The sequence below is a fragment of the Copidosoma floridanum genome, unplaced genomic scaffold (genome assembly GCF_036245765.1).
Source record: "Copidosoma floridanum isolate Cflo_tuat_1 unplaced genomic scaffold, Cflo_Japanese_pri ptg000024l, whole genome shotgun sequence".
Lineage (NCBI taxonomy): Eukaryota > Metazoa > Arthropoda > Insecta > Hymenoptera > Encyrtidae > Copidosoma > Copidosoma floridanum.
In genome coordinates, this window is record NW_028321901.1 from 4,480,943 (window position 1) to 4,508,615 (window position 27,673).

The 27,673-nt window shown below is 33.2% G+C and overlaps 1 protein-coding gene across 1 annotated transcript in view; it reads left to right on the forward strand.

Moving 5' to 3' along the window:
* Positions 1–27,673, forward strand: part of omd (integrator complex subunit 5 omd) — a 332,161-nt gene that overhangs the window by 194,953 nt on the left and 109,535 nt on the right. Inside the window, exon 6 of the mRNA XM_089595063.1 lies at positions 4,888–5,132. Within this exon, the coding sequence (XP_089451189.1) occupies positions 4,888–5,132 (245 nt within the window). The remainder of the gene's footprint in view (positions 1–4,887; positions 5,133–27,673) is intronic.

The following is a 27,673-nucleotide window of genomic DNA, read 5'->3' on the forward strand; positions in this document are numbered from 1 at the left end:
TGAATTTCCCTTTAGGACGTTTATGACACATAGGTTTTTTGATAGATATTTTTCAAACGGCAAACGTATATTAAAAAATCATAAAAAATACCCACAATAATTGCAGATTGTTTGACTGTGCCATTATTTTATGCATGTTACATTCTAAAAAATCGATATTTAACATGTAACCTTATGAAAAAATAACAATAACTGGCATTCATATGATTTGTAGGAATCTCCCAATTTTTTAGGTACAAAAGATTATTTTGATATATACCTATCGAATTTTTGAATAGACCCACAATTTGGTTTCCAAATAAATTTAGAAAGAGGGGATAAAGTGTGCGTAAAAGCATGTATGTGAGTACATCCGCATGAGAAAAACAATTGCTAGCTTTACTGCACACATTAGCGTTCCTCTCACTTCTCTGAACTTTTCCCTCAGTAACTATGTGAAGAATGTCCTTGAGTCAAAAAATCACTTTAATCACGAATGGAGAAATTGTAAAAAAAAATAAATCACAATAAAAATTAATTACTGTATTGGTAAAGTACAAATAATTTTTTTTTAATTTTTGAAAATTTTGGAAAAATATGAAAAATTGTGTAAACAATTATTAACACATTTTAATGGAAACAAATTAATGATAAGTAAATAAATGTTCATTATTACATAATATGAATGCTGCTCTGCTAATCCATACTAATTTTGTAATTTTCGGAACATCTACCTAAAAGATACATTTTATTAAATAAATGGTCTATTTATTGAATGTATGATTAAACCAAATGAATTAATACACAGTAAATAAAATTTACACTAAAAATAAGCAACGAACTGCACGATAAAATGAAGTAATCGAGTTTTCTGTGTCGGGCACGCTCATAGCAGAGTTGGTAAGGACCTCGGTCAACATGCAAGAATTCCAGAGTTCAAATCTCTTTGGAAACCTTAGAGGAAACCGAAAGTACGTTACGGGAGACGAGGTTAAGGGGAAGAATCAAGCAAAATCCACTTTCGTCACTTTTTCTCAAGGCCAAAATCTGAAATCGTTGATTTACCTTGGTGCATGACGCTCCCATAAGAAGTGTAACTTTAATTAATGATATTGAATAAATTGTGGTTAGAGTATTGCGATCTGAAGGTACAATTATCGTTAATCAACCGAATAATTATACGCTATAAAGCTTAATAACGTGTAGTCACACTAATGATTTTAAACCACAATATTTTTTAGGCAGGCATTAGGTTTTGCTAACCAAGCTTTCTATGATAACTTTATCCACACTTCTGACTTGCCTGTCATTAAAGTCAATGAATTACGTGTTAAGTTCAAAGTCACTAATAAAGCGTGTATAAATAATCATAACGTCCACAACATACACGGGTTTATCTTATCTACTACGAGAACATACAATTATTGAAGCCTCTCCACAAATTATTCATTAATCTCTAATTTAGTAAAACTGATTAGGATTATTTTTTTATTTGAAGCTTCTTTTCTTGAATATTTCCGAGCACAGTAAAAACCCTGTCTACCCTTTGCCGCCCTGGGAATAATTGTCTTGTTAAGCTTGATTTTACCTTACTAAATTTATATTTTTGGCTGCCCTTTACTGCTTCCATCCGTTCCCACCCTTCACTGCCCCTTTGCCACCTGTATACCACCCCTTTGTTGCTTCTTTACCACTCCTTTTTCGAACAGGTAAATTCCTTGACCACTTTATCGTAAAATAAGATTTTTCTTTAAAGATACCATATTGGCGCATTGTCTTTTAAAAAAAATTAAAATAAAATTGTGGAAACCATCGCCACATCATTACAGTACAGTATAAACAACATTAATTGAAATAACAGATATTTTTATAATAGCTCGAAGAACAACCAAAAAAAAATTTTTTCAACTAAAACTTTTTTCCTATAGTATACACTTGTTAGGATTTCAATGGTAGTAAAGTCCCCTCATCCGTGCCTGGCCACCTTTATCCACCTTTGACCCCTCCTACAAATCTACTTTGCTAAAATATATAACGATATCATGCCTCTTAGTAATATCAAATAAAGTAAAATTTTCATATAATTAAAAAAAATTTATTTTACATTTAAAAAAAAGAAATGTATATAAATCATTAGGTACTACATACAATGAAGCAGCCTTTATGTAAGTATATTGTAGTATAGTTTGACCCACGGACAGCACGTAGACCACAGTTGGAAGAAAACAAGGAGTGCTCACTTTGAAAAATAATTTTGAGAAATTTTCATAAATATATTACAGGATAGATTGCTCACTTAAAAATGGGGACCTCTGGAATGAAAACTGAAGTTCACCTGAAAATTTAGAGAAGTCGAAGGCAGATCTTTCTTTTAACGTGATTTTTACTGGCTCTATTTGAATTAAGCAGACTATTCTTTGTATTTCTCTAAAAGCTCAGCCCGTAATTGTTCTAAATGAGTGGAACATCCCCAAAAAGTAGCTTGCAAATAGCAATAAGTGACCATGATAGTCCTAGCGGCTAATTTGAGTGGTTCCTTAGGTTTCCTAATAAAAATTCAAAAGAAACATTTTTTCATGTTTTTTCACATTGAACTCACCATTACTTGGGTAGTTTTTTAAACTTCTTTTTTAAATTTCATGCACTCATTCTTTAAAGTATGTACATAAAAAAAGACCTAATCTGAAATTTTACAAACGTTTATTATGTGGCAAATTTTCTTATTTTCGTGGCAATTTTTTTAATTTTTAATGTTCGATATCGCGAGTAATTACAATCTTTAAAAAAAAATAAGTGACAAAGCTTTCAAGTTTTCATAGATACTACTACTTGAATACTGAAATACGACACAAAAGAAAGTTTTCTGTAAAGTTTCAGCTTTCTATCTTTAATGAAAATAAGCATATGCTCGTTTGAAGTTTAGTATTGCTCGCGTGATGGTCAATTCAGTGGCTTTTACAAGTATTTATAGATCGTTATAATTTTTACTTATTTTTTACCACACTTTGTATACAAAACTGTTTATTCTTGACTTGCATTAATTCTTTTGGTGTATGTTTGATCAAGTACATATATATGTATATCAGCCATTTTACCAAATACGGTCTATTCCAAGTTCCAGTCAATTACGTTACCGTGGAAGAAGATATCTATCTGAAAATTAAAAAAAATCAATGATAATTAAGGGAGTATTTTTGCTAAAGATATAACAGAATTTAAATCATGAAAAAGTATGGCTTAAGTATTGGCTCAGTAAGCGTTACAGGCTCGTGCCTCACTTATAAATTTGCAGTTTCAATGAAATCTGGGATGAAAGTATGAATTTTTCAATTTTTTCTAGGTTATAGTATTTCAAAGTTATTAACACAAATAACATTTTTTCGCATTTAAGAAAACCAAAAACAGTGTCTGTCATATATTTAGGTTACGCAATCGAAATCGAATAAATTAAAAATTTGAATGGAAAATACTAACGCGCGTTATTATATCCAATCGTTATAATTTGAACCTTCTAAATTCTGCGAAAGTCAAAGATGTATGATTTTTCACTGTTTGCTAGTGCTACAGTTAAAGAATAGTACAGACTTTTGAATTTCTAAATTCTGTCCTATCAAAATAAAAAACTACGAGCCCGGAACGCTGTAATATGTCATGTAACGATTTAGACAATCAAGTGGTAAGGTGGTGGCTTAAAATCAAGTTGTTTTGTATATGATGCAAAAGAAAAGTTTAGTTTTCGTTTGTTGCATCACAATCTCGATGTTTTTGACAATTTTTCAAGAGCTGGTAACGCTTTCTCTGTAGCTGAGAGTCGGTAACGCTATTCTCTAATGTTTTGTTTCTTCGTTTAATGTTAGATTATTGATTTGGATGGTAACTTTTACAAATTTTACAAATAAGTATACAATACAAATGTGAGAACAAGGTACAAACTTGCATGGAGAGCTTTTTTATCTTAATTATAATGAAATTGTGTAAGAGCTCCTATTCTCTAATGTTTTGTTTCTTCGTTTAATGTTAGATTATTGATTTGGATGGTAACTTTTACAAATTTTACAAATAAGTATACAATACAAATGTGAGAACAAGGTACAAACTTGCATGGAGAGCTTTTTTATCTGAGTTATAATGAAATTGTGTAAGAGCTCCTATTTATCTTCAGTGAAGTAAGAAAAACGTCGTCAAAAGTTTTCTCGTGCAGATTCAGCAAGGCCTAAAAACTGTTAGCTTATTTTGGTTATGGATATACGAAACACATTCCTATAAAACTAAATATCCATTTGTACATTCCGGTTATTAAAATATGCCAGTTTGCGTAGAATGACTCGTGTATAAGTATATAAAAATATAGATAATAGTATTTATGCATTAATTTTATTAATTTTTAACAAATTTTTGTTTTTAATGTGTAGTAAACAATAGGTAAAAAATTGTAACTGTCTTTTGAATACTTGTATAAGCCTGTAAATTGGCCATCACACGCACATACTAAACTATAAAAAAACATATATTTTTTTCATTGAAGATAGAAAGCTGAAACTTTCTATTTTGTTTTCATTTGCCTCTTTCTCACTTCCCTCATAAAACATTGCTTTCCGTATTTCCGGAAAATGCCGTAGTTTTTCGAACCTGGTTGGATCTACTTTTTCCCACTGTAAAAGCTATGTTGGATCTACTATCGTTATTTTTTTCCAAATCAAGTTAATTCTAAACGCTTATAATTGAAAAAAAACCATTAATATACATTTGCATGTTATTGTAATACATACATTGGAAAAGTTAAGCATTTTTACTAGTTTTTATTTTCTATACGCCATAACTTATTTATTCCCATGATTTTATTTCCACATGTTTAAATTAATCTCCAATCTTTAAATACATAAATTTAAAATTTTCTTAAATTTTCAGGTGGGAAAATTCTGGCTTAGTACCATGCATGGAATCGAAGTTTATTTCGCAAGCTGTAACAGCAAATCTATTACATATAACAAAGTATCTTAATAAAACAAACGACTTTGATTTAGCGAGCGATATAGTAGAAATTTTAAGTAATCTTGAATTATCAAAAGATGGATATTCGACAGAAGTTGAAGTAATATTGAAATTAACTAAGGCAGCAATCCGTTATTTTGATATGTGTTTAGCAGAAAATGGTATGATAACATTTTTTACTAATGTAAGTGTACAAACGAACATGCTTACGCATGTATGCTCACTAGTTTGGTTCTTAATTTTTTTTTTTTTTTTTTTTTTGTTTTTTTGTTTTTTTTTGTTTTATAAGTTCTGGGTGAAATAGTCATTTTTGTCAGAAAAGTGCCGTCACCTCTACGACCATTTGTGCATTTTGGGCTACCGTAAGGTAGCCCCTAATGGATGGCACTTGTGTATTTAAGACTATTTTTTTCCTACCGTGGGCTCAGCAAACCCATAAAAATGCCCGAGATAGTAAAATCACTTTTATGCACTTTGGAAATAATGTGTGGATATTTCTTAGACACTCTTAATATATTATTTACGTGCATCAAAACATTTCAAGTTTGAAATCGATTTTACACGTAAAAAATACGTTCAAATTTTTTTCCCTTTATAAAGTAAGTAAATATCACAGATAGTTTTTTATACGGAAACACGTATTACAATGAATATTGAGCCACTTAATCGATTGATACTATTATCAAATTTTGCTAACTTTTGAAAGATACAAACTTACAGGACTAAATTGTCTAAATTATAGAAAATCACGGAAAAACAAAAAACAAATTATTTGAAACATGCATAATCATGAAAGTTTTAATTGTTTTTTTTTTAAGTTTTGATTAAAAAAGTTGTAAAATAAAAATATTTTTTTTTTGGCAGCTACGAGATTATATTAAAAATATTATCAAAGTAACGATGAAATAAAAAAAAAAGACGAAAACATTTTCTGACCATGTAAGATCAGTTTTTTGTGCCCTCTCGTCCTAAAGTACTTTTCTGCCCTAAGGCCCAGAGTGATTTACTGGGTGTAAAGTATGCCCACGGATGCAAAATTGTATTTAATCCCCTGGGTAAAACAAACAATGTACGTGACTCGGCTACAAGCATACAAGATCGGCACCCTTCGGGCACTTATGTTTGTATTTTGTGCTCTAGTGACCTAATGAACCATAAAACTGTTACATTTGATATGATGACAAACCATGATTATCCTTCTTACAATATCTTTTGATGTTGCTGAAAACCCAGGAAAAAATAAAATCATTATTTTCTGAATAGAAAATGTGTTATAAAGTGGTATTATGTAGATAGTTTGGCATGTTAATGAAAGGTACAAAATTTTTTCTCACAAATTCTAGAAAGAAATAATAAATTAAATGACATTGCTAAGGCAAACACACTTGAACTTTTGTAAGGTAAACAAGATAAGGAGTTGTTAATTTATCACGGAAGTATAAATTTCTAAATCCATCAATTTTTTGAAAATCATTTATTTTGCTTTTTAAGTATTAAGAAAAATACTTAACGTATAATCTTTTTTCTTTGTGTTTGATCTTATAATTATACTTCGAACAATCCTTCGCAAATAATTTTTATACAAATTCTTCTATTTGAGATGATTCTAATCTTTATGATTTCTTTATAAATAGTTACAATAGTACCTCATTTTCGTATTTTAGTATTTGAATCCAAATTACGATGAACCAAATCATTGAAAAGCTTATAAGGATATTTCAAAATATGAAAGTGATTTTTTTTCTCAAAAATGACGAACATATTTACTAAAAAGACGTTGTGCAGCAAGGTGTTTTTTTGTATATTTCTATTGACTAGAGGTCATCTTCTCGCTTGGTTAACTTTACTTCATACTTCTATATTGATTATTTCTAAATATCCAAAAAGGTTTCATTTAACATAATTTTTAATTATTTTACAGTTTATATGTACAACAAATAGGTTAATAATAAATTATGACATAAACTATGTCAAGCTCAATTCATAAAAGTAATTGTTCTAGAATTTCAAATAGATGATGGCAATTGGTACTGAAACTGTTCAAATAAAAGTTAGTAAAAGCAGAATTAAATTATTTTATAAAAACTTACTTTATACTTGACTTATGATGACACCTGTGTTAATTTAAACAGAATTTGAAAATAATCACACCTAAAAACATCAAGTTGTATCTTAGGTGAGTTTTTATATAAATATCGTCGAAACATTTAACTACGCATGTTCATTAGTATATATTCGAATAATACAGTACAAATAGATTTGCACACACACACACACACACCAATTTTTATTAAAATTTAGCAAGCTTCTGAGTTTAGGGGCTATTTACAACAATAGTAATGTGTACTAATTAGGTGATAGATGAATAAACTTGTTGAATAAAGTTAAACATATTTAATGCTGGTAAGTACGTGTAAGATTTTCCTATTAATTGTTCTTGAATAATATCATATTACAAGTACGTAGTAAATTCTAACATTAAGTTTTATTTAGTTCATAAAAAAATTATACTAATCGTAGTCCATGCTAGAAATCTGTTAATGCATGACTAAATAAAAATTATGTACGCGAACAAAAAAAAAATTATTCTACAAATATAGCCCTTTGTAAACATGATTTTTGACTTTGAAATTTTCTCTTTCATGATTTTCAATGTAAGTTTTTAAAGAATTCGCTAATAAAACTCTAAACTTCACTACACATAACTGACCATGATTGAAAACGTCTCTTCGAAAATCAATGACGATATTAATAAAAGTCTGAGCTTTAGATGTATTGATTGTCATTGCAAATGCCAAACTGACAGGGAATTGTCTTTTTTTGGAAGCAAAAGGGTATTCATTTATACAGTAAAATGTTATGCGAAGCAGAAATACTTGGTCGTTAATTAGGAATTTGACATTTTAATAAGTAATTAAAAAATTAATTATTCTAAATCTCGTACCGTTGCACAAGCCTTCATCTATACTAATATTTCTTATAAGCGTTATTATGCAATTTTTTCTCAAACGTAATTAACATGGTGGTAAACTGGATAGATTTAGAAAATTCATTCTTGTAGAAGGATCGAATTCTGGTAGAAGGATTTCACCTCATTCCTCAGTGTTGCGACTATCTGTGCTATCGATTTCCGTATACATTTGTTCTGTATTTATGTTCAAAAGATTAGTTACTTATTTGTTGATTTTAGCAACATCAATATTTTGTGCCACAAAAACTATACATTTACTCATTTCTTCAAAATTATGTTCATCGATCATTTTACCGAATATGTTGTCAACTGTATTTATGTTTAAAGGCAGAATTCAGTATTTAAGCTTGTGTATCTTTCAATGTCCCATCGCCAACCAACAGTAAAAAATTTTAGGTGTTTGAGATCAATGCTCTTGTGGACTGTATGATTGATAATAGCCGCGGGATTTAGTAGGAGAGGAGCATAATAGAGATATGGCCAAGTGTAAATAATTTAGCACACACGTCACAGATGATTAACAAAATCATATCATTTATTGTCACTAAATATCTCTATGTATCTATAAGTAGAAATCACTGAATTGTTTATACCTAAGCTAGTGCAATAAATAAACTGTTTACTAGTACTAAAGTAACTTGAACCGAGAAGTAATACATGTTATATAAGTGTAAGCGAAGACAGCAGATTTACGACCCGGTGTGCCCCAGCGTGAGTGGCGGACTGCCGCGCAGCGGCAGTGGACGACACAGAGTGAGTGTACATGAAGCGCACTGATTGGTGCGTTGACGAGACTCGTGTACGCCTATGATTGGCTAACTATTTAGAGTCTTCTATCATACATAGTATAGGTGAATCTTAAGCTAATTTAGTCGCTCAATTTCTAACAAACTCCTCCGATTGATATGTGTAGTTCAACACACAACAGTTCAATTAAACATTATAATATCAATAATACATAAGAATTAATTGATAAAACTTCGTTCCCCTCCGATTAATGGAAAACAATCTAATATTTTAACATTAAAAATAAGAAATAATATAATGTGTTAAGAGTGGACCGCATATTTAGTTACAAAGTCTTATGATTAATTCTGGGTTTAAGTTTTTTGGACGAAATTGAATCAAATTGATTTAAACTAAGTTTTGATGAACGCAAGAGAACGAGAACAAACTTAAAATTCAAATGCTAATTATTTTATTCCTTTATATAAATGTTTGTTAAATTAATTGTAATAAATGTACGTAAGTACGTCATAAAATTAATCTGTGAATTGACCCATCCAAACATGAGCTGGCTGTTTTAACTTTAGCAGCTCTGACTAGGAACTCGGCGTCACCGTACACCCCAACTGCGCGTCCTAGAGGCCATTTTTCAGGTGGTGAGTTCTCATTTTTTATTAGAACAAGGATACCAACCTGTAAAGATCTTTGGAGGTTTAACCACTTTGACCTAGACTGCAGAGTGGTAAGGTATTCCGACAACCATCTTTTCCAAAAAGTTTGCAACGTTTGAGAAATTAGCTTCCATCCTTTAAGAGGTGGTATCTTCTCTGATCTAAAATCAGGTTCTGGTACACGATATGAAGCCCTCATCATAAGGAAGTGTGCAGGAGTTAAAGGGTTTGAATCCTCAGGATCATCAGAAATACGAACTAGTGGTCTGAAATTAAGACAAGCCTCAATCCGACACAAAAGTGTGGAAAACTCAACAATGGTTAGAATTTGCTCCCTGACTACATGCTTCAGATGGGATTTCGCAGACTTCACCGCCGCTTCCCAAATACCACCAAAATGCGGGACGGAAGGAGGGTTAAAATGCCAACTAGTACCTAGATTATTTAATCCTTGAATAAATGGTGAATGATTAAGGCTATTATGCCATATTTTTCTGAGCTCAGCGTTAGCTCCAATGAAATTAGAACCTTGATCGCTGTAAAGATCTGTACAATGCCCACGCCTGGATACAAACCTATGGAACGCTGCAATAAATGCCTCAGACGTATGATCTTCCACCAACTCGAGATGAATAGCCCTAGTTGCAACGCAAATGAAGACTATAATGTATCCCTTTAGAGTCCCCTTTCCACGATGTTTTGGAAAGGTGGACAAGGAATTACACGAGAGCTGAGCAAGTCACTCATGAGTTGCGTTTGAGTATTGGACATATATCTCTTACACATTATACAATGACTAAGTTCTAATCTAACAACTTGTCTTCCTCGAAGAATCCAATAACTTTGGCGAATAGTCAAGAGTGTCAGCTGAACTCCCCCGTGCAAGGTAAGTCTATGGTAATACTCTATAAGAAAAAACGTAAGATGATCTCTATCCATCGTAATAATTAGGTGTTTTACAATAGGGTCAAGTTGCGATTTACTTATACGACCTCCAACTCTAATTAGAGAGTCACTGAGGACAGGCCTCAAATTACGCAAACGACTGGAGTGAGACATGGGTAAACTTTGGTCTAACGGCAAACCTTGGTTTTTTTTAACACGTGATAATCAGCAACGAAATGAATCTGTTGGTGATTAAAAACTAAAAAGTGAAGTGCCATATTCAACTCAGGTATTATTAGATGCAACGTATTAAAATTCATAAAGACATTAAGATTTATCAAAGGTAAACTAGCCTGTAAAGGGGGCTTAGTATTCGCTTCAACTGAAAGATTTGAATAGGACACAGGTTCCAAAGATTTTTGCTTGACCTTACGAAGATACCGGAAGGCAAAGCGAAGGCAATAAGCCGTAATTCGAAGAAGTTTTTCCCATTTTTAACAGTGACGTAATAAAGTCAGATAAAAGGTTTCAGACTTATTAACCAGGTTTGAATTGATCACAGTGATAATAAGTTGGTCAATAGACCTTACCCCTAACTCAGGATACACTGGCTGTAATTCATGCAAAATCCTTGGACTGTCATACCATAGGTTTTGAGTAAACAACTGACTAGGAAAAACCCCCCTGGAAGCTATATCTGATGGATTTTTTTTTTTAATTTTATAGTGCCATTTTGCGTATGGTGTCAACTCATGTATACGAGAACACGTATTGGACACAAAAACAGGCCACTTAGATGGAATACCATTTAACCAATGTAGCACGTTCTTCGAATCTGACCATAAATTAACATCGATACCTTTCAAGTTTGCAACTTCAACAAAGATGTTTACCATTGTGGATAACAGCTCAGCTGCACATAGTTCTAACCTGGGTATGCTCTGAATTTTTAGTGGGGTGACTCTAGTTTTGGCCTGTTGAAGTGAAACATTTACTTTATGTTTATGAACCAAACGCAAATATATAACAGCAGTATAAGCGTTTTTGGATGCGTCTGTGAACCCATGTACCTCTGTAGAATCACAACTGTAAGAATAGAAATTCCACCTGGGTATATGTATTTTTTTGATCACATAGAACTCTTCACTTATTACCTGTGAAGCCAGAGCATGAGTATCTGAGTGATCTTTAGCAAGCTACTTAAGAACACGACTCGCAAGATAAGACGAACTTGACAAACCATAGGTGATCGTTGTGAGGGCATATGATTTAATGGGTGAAGACCGATTAACACGCCATAAAATATTTTGATATTTTTGGTCCTCTGGAGCAACTAGGACTTGTTGAAACACTTTTTCGATGTCAGTGATAAATACAAACTTTCAGAATCGCCATTTAAAAATGACATCAAACAAATGTGAAAGTAAATTTTTACCAGAATGCAATAATGAATTAAGGGTAATACCTGAGCCGCAAACAGCTGATCTATGAAACACAACCCGTAATTTTCCATTTTTTAAAACTCCATGATGCGGTAGATATAAAGCAGCTGATTCCAATTTAGAAAAAATTTACTTCATGTGTCCTAATTCAAGATACTCAGACATGAAGGCCGAGTAGGCCTCATGTAAAGGCTCATTTTTTTCAAACCAACGTTCTAGCTGATGAAACATTGCTACAGCTGACTGGTAGGACTGCTTTGCTAATTAAAAAAAGTGCTCTGGTTGGATTTTAAAGGGTAAATGAACAACATACCTACCATCTTCGTCATGGTAGTGATAACAGGAAAAGATTTCTTCACAGGCTAACTTATCTTTTGTTAAGTTAGGATGAGGTTGAGGATGCGACTCAATTACCCAAAATTTCTGAACCAACTCGTTGAGTCGACTCTCTTCAATATTGACTATGACTGAGGAATGTCTAGTATTTTGACAAGACGTAGTTGGTGAGATAGGTCCTGACAATAACCACCCAAGCTAAGAGGCTGAGGCAATGGGTAAATCAGGAGAAGCTTTTTTAACCTTTTGACCAATAATTAAAGCATGTACCGAAGCATCGAGAAGCACGTCAGTTTTATCGTAAGAGTAAAACTTAGGATCGGCTAAAGAGATGTTATCGTAACAGGACAGATCAATCAAATTACTATTCACAGGAGGTTAATAAGTAGTTATCTTTGGCACAACCACAGCCTCAGCGGAATGCTCAAAATTTGATTCAAAATGGGGTTGAAATTTTATACTAACCGAGTTTTTGGTATCCAAGGATAAGACTCCACCTACTCCAGACAAGGTGGTGTCAACCTTATTCTGTCTAAATTTCAGTAGATCACAGAGTGATCTCGTTATAAGAGATCTCTGAGAGCACTGATCAATTAACGCTCTTACGAAAATCCGAGTGCCATCAGCTGCAGAGATATAAATTCTAGCAATAGCAAGAAGAATTTTAGGCGATTTAACTTTTTCCTGAAAATTAGACTGCAAATTGGTACTAATATTAGGAGAAAAATAGGTGGTTGCTGCGTTTATTATTTTCCTTACTTAAGATCAATGCCTTACTTTTGGAGTTAGATGCCCTGACTTTAGGTTTATCACCTCTATGCATAATAGTGTGGTGTCGCTGTTGACAATGTTGACATCTAGACTCAGACTCACAATTCTTATTACTATGAGTCTCCAAACAATTAACACAGAGATGACGTTTTTTAATGAAATTCCACTTGGACTTTTAAGTCTCATTCTCAAAGGAACCACAAAGAGTCAAACTATGTTCTTGATGGCAAAACTTGCATTCTCTATTGTTCGGCGGGGTGGTAGAAGTACTGATTTCAATAGTAGAAACAGTTGGATGTGAAACAGAAGTCAGTGTATTCTGCTTATGAGGTACACTAATTCGGGTATTGATAGGTCTACCAGTGTATGACTCCAACGCGAGAATTTGAGATGAAATAAACTCTCGTAATTGGGTCAACGTTGGAGGTGCACTACTACTCCCTAATGTTTTTTGCCAGTCCCTATTAGTTTGAAAATCAAATTTACTAACTACGGCAGCCACAAATAGATCTACATCGCCAACATTTCGTTCTAAAGTCAACATCGAATTTAGAGAACCAAAAATCTCCTTAGAGACTCGTTTAATTTCCGTACAAGTGTTAGCTTTCATGGGTTGACAGCTTAGTATTTTGGAAGTATACGTATTAACTAGACAACGTTTGTTATCTCAGTAGTAAATAACAGTATCCCAAGCCTGATTGTAACTTTCTTCAGATAAAGGGATATTTTGAATGAGGTCCGATGCCTCGCCTTTCAAATGGGCCCTCAAACGCTGGTATTTAATTATAGGAGAAATTTTCTGCTTTCTGTGCACTACAACCCTGTAAACATCACAAAAATTTTCCCATGACGAGAAATCACCAGAGAAGTAAGGTAATTCTATGGGTGGCAACGATGAAAAATTATAAGAACCAGCATTTGATGAAGGTTGAGGAGGATGACTTGGATCACCACAGGACGATAAATAATCCTCGAAATCACCCTGAACGGAATAACAGCTATCTTCAGCCTTATCAGCAACATAGTCCTTGAAGTAATTATGATTAATAGTTAGGGGAAAAATCCTCAAGATCTCCTCATGATTGACTTGAAAGGACTTATAAGTATCCCTAAGTTGTTAGAGTCTGGACGTAGCCTGGCTCCTAGTCATTTTGGCTTGACCCTGTTTTTAAAGTTAACATAGGCCTTACTCATTTTATTAAACAACATAGCTTGTTTTTCAATGTAATCCTCCATCTTGATAAATCAAATAATATACAATACAAAGGGCCAATAAAAGTGAGCAAACAAATCACGATTCAAATCTAATAAAACAAAGCTTTTAAACGTTGTTGATAAACTTGAATCAGGAATTACTCCATGGTGCTTATTTATTCACAATTAAATAATCAAGTTTTTTATAACTATAGTTAGTAAGATGGTCAAAAATTAAATAAGATTCGCTAGCTTAATTTAACCAGACAAATAAATAAACATTCGAATGTAATTAATAATAAAACGAACGGTAGTAAAGAAGTCACTTAGAGTCAAGTAGTTGCAGCAAAAATGACCTGCAGAGCAGGCAGCAGTAGAACTCGTGCTGACGAACAGCAGCAGCAAAAATGGCCGGCACAACATGTGGCAGCAAAACTCGCGCCGATGGACAGCAGCAGCAACAGCAGTAGAATGACCTGCACAGCAGGCAGTAGCTTAATTCGCGCCAATGGACAGCAGAGGCCCATAAAAGGACCGGTTGTTATAACTGTTGCAGCACTGTACTATTGTCTCACTACATACACTAGTGACAAGTGAGCACGAGGTGGTCTGCACAGCAGTAGCGAAGAGTCCGCGTCACCAAACGATAGGACGTTAATACGCACTGCTTCATAATAGCGACTAAGGCCAGATAATAGCGAGCCGAACGCTATATATGTGCATGGACACTTGAAGGCCACTAAAGCCTGGCTATAAAGCGAGCCGTGCTCTATATGTATGTGCGTAAGAGGACGAGAGAGCTTCTGCACTATTTAGAAGTGCGTGAGAGAGAGAACCCGGACAGCGCGCCGGCGCACTATCTGCGTCCGCCAAGACGCTCTCTCTACTACAGTGAAGGAGGCCAAAATGGCCGACTTCGATAGAGACACGTGGAACTATGGTATCGAATGGCCAAAAGAAAGCCCTCACAATACGAATCCGGGTTGAAGGACGATGTTCGAGATCAATGCTCTAGTAGACTGTATGATTGATGATATCCGCTGGATTAAGTAGGAGAGAAGTATAATGGAGATATGGCCAAGTATAAATAATTTAACATACACTTCACAGATGATTAACAAAAATATATCATTTATTGTCACTGAATATCTGTATGTATAAATTACTAAATTGTTTATACCTAAGCTAGTGCAATAAATAAACTGTTCACTAGTACTAAAGTAACTTGAACGGAGAAGTAATACACGCTATGTAAGTGTAAGTGGAGACAGCAGATTTACGATCCAGTGTGCTCCAGCGCGAGTGGCGTATCATACATAGTACAGGAAAATCTTAAGTTAATTTACTTGCTCAATTTCTAACAGTAGAAAATCTACTTCATTGGGTAAAACCTTCCTTTATCTTTATTGCTTAATCTGCCATTTGGGTCGGTAGTTACAGAGAAAGTTCAGGAGATACATTTACTTGTATTGATTGCTTCATTGAAGGTATAAATTCTCGTATTATTGACTTAAGGCTCTCAATTATGGACACGGAGGATCACAGCAGATTATAGGAAAAAGCAACAACTAGATGTTAAAAATGAATCAACGTCATTGTAATTAACCATTTATTTGAATATTTTTACAATGTTAGAATAGACTCCAATGGAGCGCACGCTTTTTTTTTCTTTTTTATAAATCAAAATTTTCTGTTTCTTTATCCAAGTAATTCTAATTTTCGTATATAAGCTCGCTGGAATTCCCCATATAGACATCTTAAATCGTAATCTGACGAACGTTCAAGTACAATCAAAACAGGTACTAGCCAAAAATAAAAATAAGATCGCGCTTACTCGACTCACCTTGATCAAAACAAACGTTGCCATCGGTTTCTATCTGTATTAATCAACTTACATATATACTTATATATATATATATATATATACATATCTAACGCGATAATAGATCTATGTCCTAACGCAATAAACATCGAATGACTGGCAGGCCAAGGAAGTATATCTCAAAATGCTCGTAAAGAGAGCAAATCCTTAATGATTTTTTAAAAGCACTGTGTAAAAATTAAAACATTCAAAACTTATAAATTTAAAATTAAAACCAATAGTCACCACATATGCGGAAAGCCGGCAAAAAAATAGCAAGAGACCGCGAGAAGCAACAGAAGCCAAAGCACTTATAAATCGAACATAAAATAACGCGACGGAAATGCAAGCGACACCCAGAGAGCTGCTACGGGCAAATGTCCCCAAGTTCCTTGTCGAGCTGCCTTAGGGCCACCCTCCGATTGATTAAGTAAGCAATCGATGGCTTTACGTTCCAATGCTAAAAAGTCTTTCGACTCACGCTCTTTCCAGCCATAAGGGAATCCGCCTACCTTATTTGCTCCCTTGGATTCTGCTCTGTAAGGGTCGTGATTATAGAAAGATATTTCAAGTATAAATTCAATAATTGTTATTTGATGGTTCTTTTATGTGACGTGATATATTCATGTGAGTTAGTATTAGTGGATATACTTTTAAGAAGGATAGAGGACCATGGAGACTCGTGGGTACAATGTTGGATTCGTATTGCCTCCAGCTTGTATCATGAGATATTTCAGTGGATGTGCGCAGGGACGTAGTCAGATTCGCAATGCCCCTGACCCGTGGTGCACACGTCTGAGGATCTTATATATTAGTTAATAAGAATTTATAGGACTCTCTTGAGTTCCTGTTGGGTGCGGTAAGTCGCCTAGAAACCGGGATTGCTTCAGTTCGTATTGCCCTGAAGGTCCGCCAGTTCGTTAGCTTCCTTACCTAGAGGATAACTCCGGTTCGTATTGCCCCAGAGATCCGCTCCTTACTCGAGGAACACAAAAGAGGAGTAACTGGTGTACGGGGGAAACTAGGAGGCTGTAATAGCCTCTTCGTTGCCCTTATAGCCAGTGCCGTATTTAAAATGAATAGTGTAATATAAGAAACGATAATCAAATATATATATATAAATTCGCTATTTATTGCGATAATATGACAACAGTGCTTTGAAGAGCAGAGCTCCCTAGACAAAGCGCCGGACTTGTTGCTGATGGCAAAAGTGATTAACGTGGGCTTGCATGGGACTTTTATACCTTCCAGATTCGCAGCGGCGTCGGCGGCTTTGATTAGGCGGCTCGAATGACTTGCTCATTTCGCCGCGATTCACAATCATTGTTTGTTTCGACATACATATAAGTGTTTTATATAGTCACGTTATAGGCGCTTTTTTCATCCATCTCACATATTTACATTCTAGCAAACCGGGTAGCGAGTGTTTTAGGGTTAGCATCTTGAACTCAAATTGGTGATAAGCAAATAGTTACTTACTATATGAATTAGACCCTCACATATCTCCCCCAGCCAATTTGCATTCAAGATGTGGTGGAGTTCGTTCTCAAAACAAATTTATAAAACTAAGTGGTTGCGCTTAACTCCTAACAATATATATAAGCATAATAAATCATTATTCCATCCATGCTACTATCTATACAAGCCATGGTAGATTTTTGTTTAAAAATAAAGAGTATGGCTACGTTCAGCCAATAACAATATTATATGAAAATTACTTTTTAGTCTCTTATGATATAGTTAATAAAAAAAATGATTTATATGTTTTACCATAAACTAAAAAAGATATCTATTTATATTATATCTGCATCCTCACAGTTGATAGGCTTCATGATCATCGGTTTGATTATGTGCATCACTTCAATGATCTTGGCTACTTCTTCATCATTTTTAAGCATGTGTATCCTTCCTGTAGTTGTTGGTTTTTTAAATGATGGATCCTCAGGATCATATTCTATTGCTGGTTCGTTTAGCATTTTTTTTAATTCTAGCGCTCTCTTGCTCATCTTTCGGAGCTCTATAGGTGCTCTTTTCGGTGTTTGGGTCTTTTGCGATTTGGTTTTCTGTGTGACTGTCTGCGTGGTAATTCCTCTTTGATACTCCGTGTAGATCTGGCCCTGTTGGCCATTAATGTCTCTTGATCGCGCTATTATAATTTTCTGGCATTGTCCTCGCACCTTGCTCCAATGCATCGCTAATGTCGATTTCTTTAATAGTGCCTCATTTACCAACGTGGAGGCATGGCACATACCCAGGTAATTTTCTGACTGTGTTTTCTGGTCGCACATCTTAAAGGTTTGGCGTTACAGAAGCAACTGAACTTGCTGTGCTCTTTCTTTCTATTTTTACTTATTCTTTGTGCAATTTCAGACAATAATAAGGATTTTAAATATTATGTGTTTATTTCAATAGTTTTGTCTACCGTTATTCAACCAGAAAACAGCCATGGTTATTGATATTATATTTTTGTGTTTTATGTGAACGTGCGAACTGTTAACTCTGACCACTCTCACATATTTAGTAAATTGTTATGTAATTGTTCTATGTGAATGTACGAACTGTTAACTCTGACTACATTCACATTTTTTTTTTTTTTTTTTTTTTTTTTTTTTTTTTTTTTTTCATGTGTGTTTTCTAAGTGTGGAACGGCTTAAGGTTTGATATATGAAATTTTCCTCGTTCCCGATTATTGTCTTTGTTGGACAGTAAGTAAGTGTCTGTTCCCAATATTTCTTTTACTTTAAAAGGTCCTTCATATATTTCAAAAAACTTGGCAATTTGTTTGTTTTCATTGCTTGATACGTGTAGAGCTTTTACCAGCACCAAATCATTTATGTTGAAAGTTTTATGTTTTGTGTTTATGTTTTTGTCATCATGCGTTTTTTTTTTTTTTTTTTTTTTTTTTTTTTTTTTTTTTTTTTTTTTTTTTCAAATATGTTTTTATATTTCCATATTAAATTTAATAATTGATCCATTTGTCGATCATTAAGATTTTTATAATTTTTTAATTTGTTTACGACCTCCTCTTTGGAGATATCGTTTATATATTCAATTTTTTCAAATATGTTTTTATATTTCCATATTAAATTAAATAATTGATCCATTTGTCGATCATTAAAATTTTTATAACTTTTTAATTTGTTTACGACCTCCTCTTTGAAGATATCGTTCATATATTCAATATCCTCAGTAAATGAAGGTACATTTTCTAAAGAAAAAGAATTTTTTGATTTTAAAAGTTCATTTGTTTTTCTTCTATTGTTATGGACTCATAATCTTCATTTGTGAGTATTATATCTTCATATTGTATTGCATCATATAAATGATTGTTCCTTATATTTATTTCTTGTTTAGTAGTATCTAATATTAAGTTTATTTATTTTAATGAGTCATATCCGAATATGCAATCTTTTACTAACTTTGGTATTATGATAAAAATCAGTTCTACTTCTAGTTAACTTATTTTAGTATTTATTAGTCGTGTAGAACGTTCTCCCATAAATTCTTTTACGAACTTTCCCGTCATTGGTAATGTTGGTACGAATTTTAATGTATTTATATGTTTTTGATAAAATTCTTCAGATGAACAAGTTACTTCACTCCCTGTATCAATTAATGCTTTAGTTTTGATTCCTTTTAATTCGATAGTTATTTCTGGACATTTTAAAATTTGAGGGATATTATCTTTTATTTCTATATCATGTATTAATTCTTTTCTAGTGTCTTCTAATATTAAATTGATTTGAGTTGCATTTAATTTTTCTTTATCTTTTTTATTGTTAAGAAAATCTGAATTTTTAAATGCAACTATTGCTTGTTTCCCGAATTTGTGAAATATCTTGTTTTTGAATTGATATCATAATTCGTTTCTTCGTATTCTAATAAAGGATTAAGTTTAATCTCTTCTTGGTTTTCATGGACAATTGAATTCTTTTCTTCACTTGTTGGACTATTATGAGTTGTAATGTTTCTACAATTTGCATTATTTTGAAGGTATTTTTGATGTGGTCTATGAGGATTGTTATAGGATGTGGTGTTTTTGTTTTGGTTATTTTTATTAGGAGGGGTATTATTTGTGGCTGTGTTGCGAGAGTCTTGATTTTCATATTAACTTAAATAATTGATCCATTTGTCGATCATTTTTTTTTTTTTTTTTTTTACATTTTCATTTATTCTTTTCATTTGTACTTGTAAAGATTCGTTTTCCTTTTTGAGAGTTTCCATTTTGCTTATGTTTTCATTTTGTGTTTCTTTTACCGATTGCAGTTCTTCTATAATTATTTTTTTCCATTCTAATTCTAATTTTTGTTTCTCATCATTTTCATCTTGGCTATTCTCCTCCATTTTTGTTACAAAAATGGTGGCTCTTAAAATTTTTTTTTTTTTTTTTTTTTTTTTTTTTAATGAATATATTACGTACTAACCACGTCGAGCGCCATTTGTAAGGGTCGTGATTATAGAAAGATATTTCAAGTATAAATTCAATAATTGTTATTTGATGGTTCTTTTATGTGACGTGATATATTCATGTGAGTTAGTATTAGTGGATATACTTTTAAGAAGGATAGAGGACCATGGAGACTCGTGGGTACAATGTTGGATTCGTATTGCCTCCAGCTTGTATCATGAGATATTTCAGTGGATGTGCGCAGGGACGTAGTCAGATTCGCAATGCCCCTGACCCGTGGTGCACACGTCTGAGGATCTTATATATTAGTTAATAAGAATTTATAGGACTCTCTTGAGTTCCTGTTGGGTGCGGTAAGTCGCCTAGAAACCGGGATTGCTTCAGTTCGTATTGCCCTGAAGGTCCGCCAGTTCGTTAGCTTCCTTACCTAGAGGATAACTCCGGTTCGTATTGCCCCAGAGATCCGCTCCTTACTCGAGGAACACAAAAGAGGAGTAACTGGTGTACGGGGGAAACTAGGAGGCTGTAATAGCCTCTTCGTTTCCCTTATAGCCAGTGCCGTATTTAAAATGAATAGTGTAATATAAGAAACGATAATCAAATATATATATATAAATTCGCTATTTATTGCGATAATATTACAACAGTGCTTTGAAGAGCAGAGCTCCCTAGACAAAGCGCCGGACTTGTTGCTGATGGCAAAAGTGATTAACGTGGGCTTGCATGGGACTTTTATACCTTCCAGATTCGCAGCGGCGTCGGCGGCTTTGATTAGGCGGCTCGAATGACTTGCTCATTTCGCCGCGATTCACAATCATTGTTTGTTTCGACATACATATAAGTGTTTTATATAGTCACGTTATAGGCGCTTTTTTCATCCATCTCACATATTTACATTCTAGCAAACCGGGTAGCGAGTGTTTTAGGGTTAGCATCTTGAACTCAAATTGGTGATAAGCAAATAGTTACTTACTATATGAATTAGACCCTCACAGCTCTTACCACCTGAAATTTAAAAACTATCCTTCCTCGTTCCTTGACTTCCCAGTACATCTCGGCTTCTATCTTCCCATCTCCATTCCACACCTACATACTCGCGATCGCCGAATCCGCTGTGATTAACAACCAATTACACGTTAACACAATGGTCGGTAACATAACCACGCCTTATCTCCGTACTTTTTTGGGCCTCGATGGAATTTTCCGCTCCACAGCATAATTACGAAAATAAAACTTATTTGAGACCCTTCTAAACGAAAATCTGATAAACTTCGACTTCCATTAATCAGTAAATTATTAATTTCAGTGTATGCAAGTTAGTATCAAACATCTATATTATTCGAAGTAGAAATTTCTCAGACATGGCATTTTTTAAGGTATCTATACATATTTTGAAAGAACTAGTTGGCAATAAATTAAACTTTTTCATTATCATTTTCTTGAAAATCCCATGTTAAACATGCTACTGTAAAAGACTGTTGTACAACTCTATTGATTGTTTTATAGGATTAAAACTTATAGGTCCATTCACATGCAACAACAATGATCATAAATAAAATTATTCCCATTAAGTTGAGCTGACAGAATACAGTCGACCAATGCAATCAAAATTTTTTTTTTCAGTGTTTTATTTGGATACATATACACCTTTTTTTTATAGGTATAAAATGAAGGCATATTATTATAAAAATACTGTTAAGCATTTTTATCTTGCCAATTTAATTTAAAATAATCCAGAAACATACTACTGTTTAGATCAATAGTTCTCGTTACAGTCATCGAACTTTCTAAAATTTATAACTCATTGTTCGTTAGGCAAATATACTGGTAATTGAACAAAAGAATGTTTTTTACCTTGTACAGGCTTACTAAATGTTCTATAACATATCTCAATAGAATTGATAAAGCAAGTTTCTGAGAAAACCTTTATGTTATCGTGGTTGATGATTTTCTCTTTATTCTACGATCTAATAATAGCAGAAGCTGCATCATGACCTTAAAAAATATACTCGTACTTATACAAATATTTAACAGCACGGATACTTGTTCTAACCTGAATGTTGATGTGACAATAGAAAATTTGTTCCATACTTGTCTCTTTTTGAAAATGTGTTAAAAATTTTTTTAGAGCATTTTCCGTCTACCTTTCACCAACTACCATGTAGAATATAGACCATATTTTTCATGATAATATATAATTGAACATCTATTATTTTATGAATCGATTTACAAAAAAAAGTATAGTAATTTTGTTAGCTAGTTTTAAATGTGCGACAGCCCTTTATTTCAAATTCAATACATTAACATAAGATGCCACTTCACCAAAGAAGTTTTTTTTAACCATTATATTATTTAAGCGTTCTTTTTCTAATGAAATACTTGCAAAACAATGTCAGGTCTATTATAAGCTTGTGTTGCAGAGAAATTAAATTTTCTTCGATTTCTGGCCGCTTAATCTTGTTGACTACGACCATGGCATCTTGATAATATTGTGGATTATGGCGAAAGAAACTAATTAAAGTAGATGAAAAAATAGTAGTTTTTCCAATTTGCCCACGAATGTCATAAAAAAAAATTTTTTCAACTAAACATGTAAGCCTTGACAATTATCAGCTCTCAATTCTTCTTAATCTCTGCAAAATTAAATTTATCTCTTTTGATTTTTTCGTAGGAATCAATAATCCACTGTTGGAATAATGATCGTTTTAAGAGTGGGGCATTGATTTAATTATGAATGATTGCACTTTTATATTTTTTGTAAACCATTTATGAAACTCGACTTTTTTTATCATTGTCATTATGTTTATTATTAACTCGTTCTAAGTCTATGGCTCAACATTTTGATCAATGAAGTTTATACATAATAAATTTTTTGTACTTGTATTCCAAATGGTCACATATGGTCTTTAATTTAACTAGATTAGGTGTTCATTGAAAGTCAAAAGTTAAAAAAAATATCACTGCAGTAAAAATAGTTGATGCGTTTTTAACTAACGTTGATGTATTAAAGTATACTAGAATTTTTAAAATTCCTCATTTTCGTGGAGTACTTATAAAAAACGACTTACCTATAAGTTGGCTGCAATATTATAAAACAACAGTAGTAGACAACAACAATTGGGTAGAATCATGAAAATATAGTTGTACTTTTTTTGACAGCTTTCACAATCTGCCGTCACCTGCCAATTCAATGCTGTATTTATGAGTTGATAAAATGAGTAAAACCATCAAAGACGTCAAAATTTCAATTTTCACAACTGTGATGTTATACTCAGAGATTATTTATTTGCTCTTTAATAATAATAGAAGAAGTCATGATCCAAAGCATTGACACTTAGTGTGTCTGGTACTTTTTCCATATTAGAAGTGCAGTATTTTCCACCTGTCAAGTTAACTATTTAACCAAACAATTATAAGCTCTGTAGCGTTATAAAGCATAGTGACACTATCGATTTCAAATTAAACGATTCTATAGAGTGACTATTAGGTTTTACTGAACGAGTTCTCCAAGATATTCACCTTTATCTCAGACTTACCTATAGCGATTCTCAAGGTTAACGCATTACGAGTTGAGTGCAACATCACTAGTAGAGCCTATATAAATAATCAAAAAGTACATACCATTCACGAATTTTTTGCAGCTGTACCACCAGGGTAAAAAATTTTTGAAGTCCCTTCAAAAATTATTTATTAAACTCTAGTTGGTCAGATCATTTTCTATAAGAAACTGTATATTAATGATCAGGATGGTGATTAAGTTATTTTGCGTGGAGAGATAATAACAGTCAAGTCCCAAATCAAACCGTCAATGTAACGGGAATTGTACAGAATCATAAAAGCTATATAAGTAGTTCTACATGGACTTCAATGCGCAGTTCACAACAAACATTCAATTTGCCAGCACATTCAAGAAAACATTGGAAGTATCCAAAGTTAACATATCAAAACAATAAGTTTTAAAAAAGTCTAGGACTAAACATAAAGTACCGTGGTGGAAACTGAAGTGCAAATTCTATTTCTGTTGTTGTATTAAACATAGAAGAGATTTGAAGCATTCAGTCTTCTGTTTCCTTTGATGAATCTATTGAGCACTATGAGATTCATGCTGATCTACCATATGCGTCATCAACTTATGGACGTAACAAAGATCAAATTCATATATTGATTAAACATTAAAACTTATGTATGTTACCATTCTGAAGTTCCTTACATATTAGGAGTTATTGTGACACAATATCCCGTCATAACAAACCCCCACTATGTAGACTGGTGAGACTTTGCTGACAGGGCACTGTCACTGTATACTTACTAGAAGAAAATTTATCGACCCCTTCCTCTCACCTTCCTTTTCTTGCCACCTCTAAGATTGCCTGAACCTGCTTGCATACATGTGTGTGTTTTATTCTTAAATTACTAAATTACCATAGTAAGAGAAAGAGAAAGTGTAAGAGAGTTCTCGTTATAGTATTGGTTCAGCTTACGGCTAATTTAAACGTTTTATATTTTACGGAAGTTGAAAGTATTGCAGGAAACTTTAATGCCAGAAAAATTATCAAATACTTACCTTCATTTATGACGACGATTAGTAGCTGCAATATGAACCGAATACAAGTTTTTAATGTTTATTCAATTTGGATTGACAGTTTTAGCACAACCAACCATTAAGACTTTTATACAATCCCCACACGCATTCACCTTTTTTGTTTTCCCTGTAATAAATTTTATTACACTATACGCACTTGTCACCACGTCTAACTTTTATTCTTTCCAACATCCATAAATAACTAAATTGAATTTTTGTTCACATATTTCACAGTCATAGTCAGCATTGATAAATTCTTCAAAATTATTTTCACTGTCACTGTCACCACTGTACTCTTCACTATAGTAAAGTGTTTCTCTACCGATGGAAACCACAGATGTAGTCGAATCATTTTCAGTATCACACGACACATTGTTTAAATACTCCCTGTAATTAAAGTCACTAGATTACGAATTCATCATTTCCGACATAAATGCTACTATTTTCATCACTGTTTAATGCAATAACCATGTTTTATCGTATTCACTATCACTATTATCTCTTACTATGTCACTATAACTATGAAAAATTATGTCAGTTGTTTTTTTCCACTCACTATCACTATTTTCATGTACATAATTCACTAGCTTTTCTTTAAAAGGTAATAGAATAGGTATTTTCCCATGAGACAACGGTCTTTTTTTAAAGTAAAGAAAAAAAATTGTTTTCAGCCATAGTTTTGAAAAATGTATCGCCGTTTTACTAATCTTTTATGTTTTCTAATTAAACGATGGCTTATAAACACATATTTATTTTCAGTAAAGTAGATCACTGTGTGCACTGAATCGCAATTATTTAGTGCCTTATAAAATGTTTTTTGGAAAAGCCATTATAGATTGCCGAGTCCGAAATCTCTTGCCATAATGTCAAAACTCACAAAACTTGATTAATAAGATCTTAAATAACTCCGGTATAACAAAACTTCACTAATGACATGAGCTCCCACAAAATAAGTTAACGGATAAGCTCGTTCATGATGTGACCATAAAATTTTCAGAATCATAGGATCAGGCCGTGGTTAGCGCCCACTCTCGGTTATAACATCACTATTCAGGAATATCTCAGCTTCCGAAGGTTCCTCATCCTCCGGAAGCATATTGTCAACTAACTTGTTGGTACACATCTTACCAATGAGTGGTAACTGAAAGTTTCATAGTCAGTACAATTTATTCGCGAGACACATACAAACATTTGTTTACTTTTGTCACTACATATGTTTTTTTTTCGTTAGACAAAACGACGGTGAGTAATACATAAAAAGTTATATTCCAGGGATCTAAAGTTACATATGCGGGCGTGCTTGTACATGACTCAAAAATGCATACTGTGTGAGTATACATGGATAAAAGTAATAAGAGACCCTCTTCGCGTAGAGATGGACAATTCCATCGAGTAAGACACTCAATTGTTCGAATAAAATACAAAAACTTGCAAAAGTCGTATTTTTTTTTCAATAAATTAGTGTGAGCAAACAAGACTTTTGACTGAAAAATCCAGACTGATCAAAAACAAATATTTTTGTATAGATCTCAATAAACGTAATCACTTTCGGACAAACAAAAATGCTAGCACTAGGTCTAAAGAAATGGTAAAAATGGACAAAACAGGTTTTCCTTTTCTACCGGAATAGCTATAATTTGGACAACAAAAAGATGTGTACGAAAAAGATGCGCAATTTCAAGACGAACAAAATGAGCCTTGGTGGACCTAAATCAGCCTTATCGTTCATCCAGAAATTGACGAAAAATGCCAATTTTGCCCTGTTTTTCGGTAGCTCATTACCAGCGTTGTAATCAATGTGTTGACTTCAAATTTTAACAAAACATGGGTTTTGTTATTCTAAACAACATTACAAAATTTTAAAATACTAAGATACAAACTTTTTGCAGGCTGTTAAATGAACTAAAAAAAGGTCCTTTTGAAAAATGGCTCTAAAAAAGTTGTAAGACCACATAGAGCCATTTTCCAAAATTTTTTTCTCTTAATAAGATGTTTACCTAGCACGGGTTACATTTTCGTATCCCTAACTTTTTCGTAAGTATCCTAAAATATATCGGATTATGGTGTTTTTTCGCTAAGTACCAGTGGCGGTGCTGGATTGGCATGGCTCTGCAAGAAAGAGAGTGTGGCTTAAATCAGCGACACGTCCAAGCATGGTTGTTAAAAATCACAAAACCCATGTTCTGTTAAAATTTAAAGTCAAAGTATTAATTACAACGCTAGTTACAAGCTACAGAGAAACAGGGTGAAATTGGCATTTTTGGCAATTTCCGAAAAAACGGCAAGGTTGATTTAGGTCCATCAGGGCTCATTTTGCTTGTCTTAAAATTGCGCACCTTTTGATGTAGAACGTTTTTTTGTCCGAATTACAGCTTTTCCGGTAGAAGCAAAAGGCGTGTTTTGGCCATTTTTACCATTTTTTTGGACTGCTACTGACATTTTTTTTGTCCGAAAGTGATTACGTTTGTTGTTGGGCTTGACATCTATACGAAGAAATTAGTTTTAGTCCAGTCTGGATTTTAATCAAATAGGGGTAGTTTTCGTCTAGTTTGCTTACACTAAATACCGCGTGACGTAGAATGTGCTCCAGAAGTCTCAAGTATAGTATACGCGTGCGTGCGCCTGTGTAACACACACGGTGAAGAATTTTAATGTAAAATATTTGATTATTCGTGTAGAGTACAGAATCTGTATTTTTTTCTTAATTTAAGTTATTAGGTGTTAGTTACGTATTGCAAATGTTCAAGAACCGCACATTCGTACAATGTGTGCTAATGAGTGGAGTCGCAATTTAAGATCGTTATCAATGAATGTGTTAGTTAAAAAGTTGTACTTTCTTGTACTACGTTGTTAGA